Source organism: Brienomyrus brachyistius, chromosome 22, assembly GCF_023856365.1.
Source record: "Brienomyrus brachyistius isolate T26 chromosome 22, BBRACH_0.4, whole genome shotgun sequence".
NCBI classification, from domain to species: Eukaryota; Metazoa; Chordata; class Actinopteri; order Osteoglossiformes; family Mormyridae; genus Brienomyrus; species Brienomyrus brachyistius.
In genome coordinates this window covers 4,907,946-4,916,616 of record NC_064554.1, presented here as the reverse complement: position 1 = coordinate 4,916,616, position 8,671 = coordinate 4,907,946, and the positions used below count along the sequence as shown (strand labels likewise).

Genomic DNA, 8,671 nt, shown 5'->3' with positions numbered 1-8,671 from the left:
GTAAGGGATGCTTGGAGGGTCGGGGTGTATCATTATCCAGCCTCATTCTTGTGTCCCAAGAAAATGCCAACAATTCAACTAAACATCCGCTAACTCAAATCCCAGAAAGGGAACTGCTGTTGTACCTTGATAGAATGGAGCCATTCAGCTAGAGTATCTTTAATACAAAATGGTGTGGGTGGGGCATAACAGAGGACAGTAACCCTGTCGGGGTATTAAATACTCCATACTGAGTAGTATAATGAGTAACTATTACATTGTATTGTCATTTATAAACAAATTTTGGTTATTCCTTCAAAAAATTCACTATTATAATGTAAAATGTATCTTACCTTCTTACCTCCTCAGTTACACTAGTGCCATACGTGGTTTGACCTCAGGGTTACTTTCTGATTACTGCAGACGTGCACCCAGGATGACAGTACACCTGAACATGGGGGGGCGGGGGGCGACAAACACCCCTCTGCCTAATGTTCAGGCGTATGACTGTCCCGGAAAAATGTGTGTCCTGCAGCCAGACTGTCACCTTATACATACATTAAACATTCAGTGTTTTCTAAACACTCACATACAGGATGTCAAGGCAGCCGGAGTTTATCTGTCGTCCCGATTAAACACAAACACAGACACATGTACAAATGTGTAGGAGATGTGGAAATGGCTTCACGTTACAGCAGAAGCTAAATGTAGGCATTGATTACAGATACGAAACACGGGAAAAGCTGCAGCGGCGGTGAAAAGCCAAACTTTAATTACCAGCAAACTTTAATTATCACCAACACCAGACCGTGCAAAACTCGCAAATTACACAGATAACCATACAAACATCCAGGAAACATAATGAACCAGGTGATTATAAAATAAAAAAGTGTACGCACACACGCACGAACCACAGAACCGGCACGCAGGTGGGGTCTGAACATGTCACCAGAGCCGCCTCATTCCGGCACATTCCGCCTGCTGAGTGCCATTTTAATTTAAACCACTCGCTCCTGACTTAATTGCGCGATGAATCCCACACAGGAAGCCGGCTCTCATCTTACCGCCTCAGTAAAGCGTTTTACTTACACAACATTTGCAGATTAATTACTGTTTGGCTGCTAATTCACTGAGGCGGGACAGATTTTGTGCAGTAAACAGGTGCTCCCCGGTGCCCGGTTATGGCGGACCGGTTATGGTGACGCCACCCTGAGGTTCGGGAACGTGACTCCGCCTTAATCCCACGCCACCGGACGAGCCAGCGACTCTCACCAAGATGCAAAGATCCGTGGTGATGCTTTCGGAACGAGGAGAGATCAGGGTTACTCAGGCACCGGGGCAAATGTTACAGACCCTCTATATCCAAGGTCCGTTTCAGCCCCAAACCGTCCCCGAATACAAGCAGCAACCTCATTAGAGTTTTATATCAAACACAATTGTTCAGAGAATTCAGCCATAACAACACAGACGTAAACTCATGTGAGCTGAAGTGCAGCCAACGTCTGCATGATCGCATCAGACTGAGTGTCCCACACAAAGTGCTCCAATGGAGAGAGAGACATGCACAGAGGGATCCGGACGGGTTGCGGTTTGGGCAAGAGCGACTCCGAGTCCTGGGGGTCTGACACCCCGTTTTCAGAGTCACTGCAGTCCTCATTAAAGGATTCCCCAGAATGCAGTTCCCGTACCAACAGGAAGGACCTTCCGCTTCTAGTTAAACGTAAATGGGTAGATTTACCTCGTCTACCGGGTATTAAAACATGGACCCAGAACCCACACCACTGAGCAGGGTCCCACCATCATGAACTCCAACTGCGTCAGACCCCACATCATACTGGGTACAGGAGGGACCCCAGCCTCTTCACTCCCACCTTCAGTGTCCAATCGGACCTTGTGTACTGGACTGTGGACCAGCCTGCCTGATGGCTTGACGGTACCGGTTCTGGGGAGTTTTGTCCCCTGGGAGACTCTGAAGTAGAGGACAGAGTGGGGGGCACCCCTGAGCTCTCAGAGAGGGGGGGGGTAGCCCTGACTGCAGGACGTGGGCTCGCTGGGTCGGCAGCCATCTTGGTGAGGTCGCAGCTCATGGCTAGAAGGGCCGGTGAAGGAAGGTGACCGGGGGGGACCCCACACTGCTAGGGCTCTGGGGCTGTGACTCATAGGAGCCTGGGGTGATGCCCACCATGGCATCCGCCTGTGGGGTCTCCCCGTGCAGAAAGTCATCCTCCTCCTCTGTAGGGTCCTGAAAGACAGCGTCCTCAGCCAATTAGCAAGCAGTGATTCCAAGCCAATAACAAAGACTGAATTCCTGCCATTCCATCCGACATTCCGAGGACTTTCGGGGTTTTTCCACTGGCATACAGGAACCCGCCCGCACCAGAACCGGACCGCGAAGAGATACTAGTTACTCAGTAAAGGCTTTGCGGGTTCTGACAGCAACAGTGACATAAACCTGAATGCTTATTTACAATTCACACAGTGCACACCATGATTTACTATGTGGTAATTTCCGCTAGCAAGTCTAAGAGTTGCCATCTTTGTTAGCATCAAATGCTAGCAGAATTGGCATCCGTTTGCACAAATTCGCATTACGAATCCATTCCGTTCAGCTATAGCACTATTTTTTTAAGTAAGAGGAGGGAAAGTTTAACGTATCGATACCGTCAGTCTGCGGCTCGGTTCTTGGTGGCAGTAGTAAAGCGCCATTTGTCTCACCTTTCTGCCGGCTTTTTTGGGAGAGTCTACCTCGCAGTCGCTGGGCTCCTTCCACACCTGGTACAAAGGCTCGATGAGCTTCCCTGACCTGGGACATGAAGAACGCTTTTAAAACAGCAGAAGCACCAGTAGGAACACCACCCAAATGCGACTACAACCGCGGCGCTGAAGGAACCTGCCCATCACATGCCAGTGAGCCCCGACTCCGCCCACAGGCTTCTTCTCCAGTGAGAAGCACACGGGCAGATGCCAGCGCGGGCGGGACGTGTGAACGCACCTCTTCAGCAGGTAGGGATCAAAGGGGAAGAAACTGTCTAGGGGGTTGGTGTTGGCTGGCTGGGCGTCGCCCCCTTGGCCACTTCTGACCACGGGCAGCACGAGTCGGTTGTTGCGTTCGATGATGGTGTAGCAGAAGACCAGCTGATACTTCCTGTGGAAAAACCAGTAGGAAGCTCAGGGACCAAGCGCCCAGCCCCACCCATCTCCTCAGGGGGGTCAAAAAGCAGCAGCCCGATATTAGTTCATGACTCCACGACCAAACATTGCAGCCCTTGACGCGACTGCTTCACACCAGTCAGGGAAAGCCAGCATGGAGCCACATGGGCATGGAGCCAATGCCGTACCTGGTGATGGCGGCGAACATGGAGGTGATGGGAGGCAAGCAGACCTTCAGCGGGTTCAGCTGACTCATCACAACGCGCTCCAGGTTCAGGCCCTGGAGGTAGGAGAGACCTGGAAGCAGACGCACCAATCAGGGTAGAGATCAGCCCAGCCACGCCCCCGTTTCCCCCTGGAAGGAGCTACAACATCTGCACAGGGCAGAAGAGGACAAGGTGGGAGGGTTTACACTGTCTGGTAAGACAACCAAACAGAGCTCCTTGTAGTGGAATACTACCACAGTAACAGCCACGTTGAGTCAAGCCATCCACCTGACACACTGCAGAGCTCTGCCAACACACCTTTACGCATGTTCCCCTCCAGGATGGCCTGGTGCCTGAAGACCAGCGTGTAGAAGACCGCCTGGCAGGCCGCGTAGAAGGGCCCATGCAGGGTGATGTCGCAGAAGGTCGCGGAGTTCGCATCTTGGTTGTCGATGTACTGGTGCAGCCAAGGCACCAACAGATCCAAACAGGCCTTCACCGTGCTGGAGGGACAGGCAGGATGGGTGAGGGCAGCGATGGTGCCACTGGCCCAGGAGAACCTACCAAACACTCCATCTAGTGGCTTCTGATTGTTTGTTAATATAGAGGCGGCGGCAGCCGGAGGGACACGGACGCTCACATCACGGGGACAAACTTGGCCCGGGCCAGGAAGCTGCCGATGTAACCGGCCGCGGTGTAGCGCAGCACTGCCGCCTGGGAGGGGTTCTGCAGCAGCTTCCACAGGTGCTCCAGGAAGGCCTCAGCAAGGCCCTGGGGCGGGGGGAGAGAGCGGGTCATGTGTCTGGAGAGGACGGCCAGCCGGTACGTGCGCACACACGCACACACAAACACACACACACACGACTCACCAATCGGAAGCTGCAGAGGTAGAAAAGCACAAACTGCACGTGGCAGGAAGCGTGAGTGGGGAGGATGAGCTTGTCGAAGACCGACACCAGGTCCCGGTACAGCGCTTTCGTGTTCTCCAGGAGCAGCGTGCCTGAGCGAAGGGCCGACAGCAGGGGGCGTTAGTGAGCCCACATTTCACAAGACTCCCCCCGTCCCAAGACACAAAAACACTGCATCGCCACAGCGACCTCCCTCACTCCTGCTCTAAAAGGCCCCTTCAGCATCAGAGACTGAGCACTTTACTCCAAAGCGAGGATTCAGATTCACGACCGAGGGTCCTGTAAGCATGATGGGCCGCCCTGACGCCCCACGACCGTCCCCGGGCATCCTCACCGTTCTCGTGGCAGACGTCCTTCACGTACGCCAGCAGCACGCACATCAGCATGTCCAGCTGCTCGGCCACCGGATGCGCCATGCCGCAGTGCTCCCCGGCTGCAGGTGGCGCCTTGGGCGTCCCTTCCTCATCCTCCTGGGGGGGTTCAGGGCCTTCGCTTTACCTCACACTCACACCCCACAAGACTCAAAGCTCTGGTTCCGCCATTACCATGTCAAACAGGCACTCGTCCTGACCGCCATCGCTAGCCAGCCGCTGGGCTGCGGCGCTCTCCTCCACTTCCTCAATCTCCCTGTGGGGGGCGCTCACCTGTGACGGCAGAGATCATTTAAAAACGGTCAGGGCATCTATGCTTCTACACGAGTCCTACGGCCAACAAAGCAAATTCACATTAATGAAGAGAAGCCAAAGAGGAAGGGGACGGGCTAGGAGGCGGAGCTTCCTGCCCACCTCCATCCCAGCACCCACGGGATTCGCACTCACGTCTAGCTTGAGCATCTTCCCCACGACCAGCTCCAGGATCTCCCGTCGCAGGACCGGGAAGGATATGGAGACCCGGAGCACGTTGTGCACGTAGCACTCCTGTGGAACGAGGACACGCAGGCGGAAACGTGACTTGATGCTATGCGGGACGGCGGATGCCGACGGGAGGGTTGCCATTACCGGTGTGCGCGCTGATTTACGATGGGAGGGTTGCCCTTACCAGTGTGCGCGCCGATTTGTGCATAAAGGGGAATTTCTCGCAAAGAATGGGCATCAGAAACCTGCTGGTGCTGAAACAGAAGACGGCACTGAGGTCCAGATCCCACAAGCCTGCGCTTCACGCAGCCAGAGGTGGACAGTTCAGGTCCAGAAAGTACAAATCCAGACCAAGACTTTGTTTCAACCAACCAGCTAAGTACTCAGATTCTTTACCTTCATATAGCTGGTTGGGCCATATTATAAGGAAGGAGAATTAAAACGGAATTGATTTCACAAAAATTTATACAAAAAAAGTACAGCTTAAACAACACAGCTTAATATTTCAATATGAATTACCCAGCATGTTAACATGCTACATATTTAATTAAAATATGTATTTTGACCACCTCCTCAATGAGGCGTTTTAAGACTTATTTTGAGATGTATTACTTCCTTTTCCATTGCATCATTTTGTTCACAAGGAAACATCAGATTTTGAGCTCGTTTTTATATTATCAACAAATAGGTTATTTTGGTCTTAATTTTGGTTGTTTTTTTCTAATTAGTTTGTATTTTTAGTTACATTTGCATATGTCTGGTGTGACAATCATATGACACATTTCACCACTGAAATACGTGGGATAAATTTTCCTGTCATCAACAGTCTCTGATTTTCTCAAGTGGAGGCTGGGGAGGAGCCGACAAAGTACTACTTAAAGTTCGTTAGTTAATTCGGGAATAATGCGTGGTTTCTGGAAATGCACGTAGACCTCACTCGTTCTTTACTCAAGTTGTTCGTTATCTTGTTCGTTATTCGCCAAGATCGATTGCTTTCTGGAAAGCTACCCCAGGTCTAAATTCTTAAAGTGACCGTACCGTTTTACTGGAAATCAGCATGACAAATCATGAATAATTTGGATAATGCAATATACCTCATCCAAACTGCAATGGTCGACAATTATTAAAAATAAAATAATACATTGACACGTTGAGCTTGACCCATACACCTTGGCCTGGATTGAGCCTGAACTATCCACCTCTGCCACAGCAATGTCACAGTCATTTTATTTATAACACGATACTTACGATGGAACATATCGTCCAATCATCTGCAAGCCTTGATGGCAAAGGTCAAAGGTCCTGGGAAAGTCTTCAAACAGGGATAATGAGAAGCACACAGTGAAACAAGACCACTCCGCTTACGGGCGAAAACACCAAGGTCGTATGTCAAAGGTGCATGCATAGCTAACCACCAATTAAATCAATTAGCCTTCATTAAAATTACAGCACAGTTTGGTATCATTCATCACGGCATTTGTCATACTGAAATAAAAACAAACATGACATGAGACAACATGAACATCACTTACTTTCGTCATCATCGTCTGAGTCTGAAATGTTGACATCTCCTTCCTGGACAATAATTCGCCCTGTTTTATAAAATAGATAGATATTATGAACGAATTGCTTTAAGCATACATTTGAGTTGTTCTGGATGGATATGGGCTCACCAGGTGTGAAATTGGAGACAATCATTTTCAGACAAGACCTCAGATAAACAGTCTGAGCAGAGACCAGGTTGCTGAGGAACGCCAGGTACTCCTCCACCACTGACGGGCTTCTTTTGAGCCAGGGCAATCTCTAAAATGACAAATACTGTGTTACGGGAAAGGCAACGTGGCAGTGGCCGAACATCTGAGCGAGCTGCCCAGCCTTTGCCCAGCTCACCAGGACGACGGACACCAGCTGCTCGTGGTCCTTGGTCAGCTGAGTCACACAGTTACGGAACTCCTGCAGCCAGTTAATGATCTGGGCATCCTGGTCAGATTGAGAAGAGCAAATTCAACAACGACAACGTGGAGACCTGGGTTCGTTCATACAGCAGAACAAGGTCCCGCACACGTAAACGGATTCCTAGTCCGGTACTTCAGAAAACATGCTTACTTTGATGTCCGGGTCCGTCAGCTGGTGTTTTAACAACTCATAATCGCGCGTGTCACCCTTGAAAACACAAAGCAGAACGTTATATATGATATATAAAGAAACGATGTTCATGAATACAATATCAACCGAGGCCTCACTTGTTTAAACTTTGTCAGCGTGTCCACAACATTTCCTCCAAAGCGCACAATCTTCATCGGCGGAGTGTTCATGAAATCCCTGTTCTCAATCTCCATGTTTTTACAGTCCTGCTAAAGATAGCTGAATGTTTGAACAACCGTGTTTTTAACTAGTAAATCAATGTCTTTATAATTATAATAACAGATCGATAAACAGTTTGCTCAGCTGCAGCAGAACAACACGAACATGTTCCTTGGAGTGGTTGCCAAACAGATTTTCCTAAATACCGATAATCACCGCGGCTATTCCAAAAAGCAACATGTGCGTTAGCTCTCCCACCGAAAAGCGTCACGGGAGGAAGCCCCGCCCTCCGCAGTAACCCTTTAACCCGGATGTTGTTGCGAAAGCAAACTTTCAGCCGGAAGTTAGAAGGCAGTCACCGGCATTATTGTACTAATATTTCCATGTATTTTAAAATGAGACGTTGCTCGTAAAGTAATAAACAGTACAGATGTCAATATTTATAAGATCTGGCACGTTTTGTTATGTTAAATTTATAGTTTATTAACTTATAGTTTATGCAGATTCTTTAGAAAAATAAACGAAGAGCTTCAATTCAGTATTAGACTCATCCACTATGCACATGTACAGTAATAATACCAAGATTCTGTTTAGTGTTTTATCCATTATATCAACATTACTTGTTGTAGCCAGAGGGATATTGTGTATTGATTGATATTGTGTTATAGGAATTCTTAAAAATCAATGTGCGTAACTCGATGTATCAATGTCATATTGGGTAGGTATCGTTTTCTGACGCCAGCTTTTAGAAAGGTAATCCCAGTTGGTCCACCAGTTTTAGATAATGTACCTGCAGGAACGGGAGAAACCCGTTTCTGGATTTTGTTTTTGACTGCAATGAAGTTGTATGAACAACGGGGAGATTTTCACTCTGGTACTCAATGTCACCTTACCATATCGTTGAGTGAATACAAATGGACGTGGCTTATTAAAATGTATCCATCCATCTTCCAACCATTTAACACAAGGCAGGAGAACACCTCGGACAGGATACCAGTCCATTGTAGGGCACAGAGTATAGGAAGCTCCTAATCACTCAGAGGAAACCACAATAATACGCACGCTCCACACACCCGGTGCACGGGCGACAAAACACGAGAAGCGTGAAGCAACAGCGCCACTATGCCGCTCGTATTAAAATATCAGGAGGGCTTAAATTCATTGTAATGTACACATATTTATGCGCAAATTCAGACATAATTATAGAGAAAACAAATATGAAATAGATATAAACAGCTACAAAGAGCTCCTCGAGCTCTTTGTGGCAGCG

At 48.9% G+C, this 8,671-nt stretch overlaps 1 protein-coding gene across 2 annotated transcripts; it reads right to left on the bottom strand.

Moving 5' to 3' along the window:
• Window positions 1-729: 729 nt before the first annotated feature.
• On the bottom strand, window positions 730-7,679 carry rrn3 (RRN3 homolog, RNA polymerase I transcription factor). Of its 2 annotated transcripts, none has more exons than XM_048990355.1 (17): window positions 7,341-7,679; window positions 7,204-7,260; window positions 6,988-7,077; window positions 6,771-6,900; window positions 6,630-6,689; window positions 6,346-6,409; window positions 5,282-5,351; window positions 5,062-5,160; window positions 4,789-4,887; window positions 4,578-4,713; window positions 4,205-4,335; window positions 3,976-4,106; window positions 3,654-3,838; window positions 3,318-3,426; window positions 2,972-3,124; window positions 2,695-2,782; window positions 730-2,221 (listed from the first exon to the last, which is right to left on the bottom strand). In XM_048990355.1, exons 1-17 carry the CDS (start codon window positions 7,434-7,436, stop codon window positions 2,069-2,071), a joined length of 1,851 nt encoding a protein of 616 aa, XP_048846312.1. In that variant the 5' UTR covers window positions 7,437-7,679; the 3' UTR covers window positions 730-2,068. The 2 variants fall into 2 exon arrangements, with proteins under 2 accessions (XP_048846312.1, XP_048846313.1); XM_048990356.1 differs by having other exon boundaries at window positions 4,578-4,710.
• Window positions 7,680-8,671: the final 992 nt, after the last annotated feature.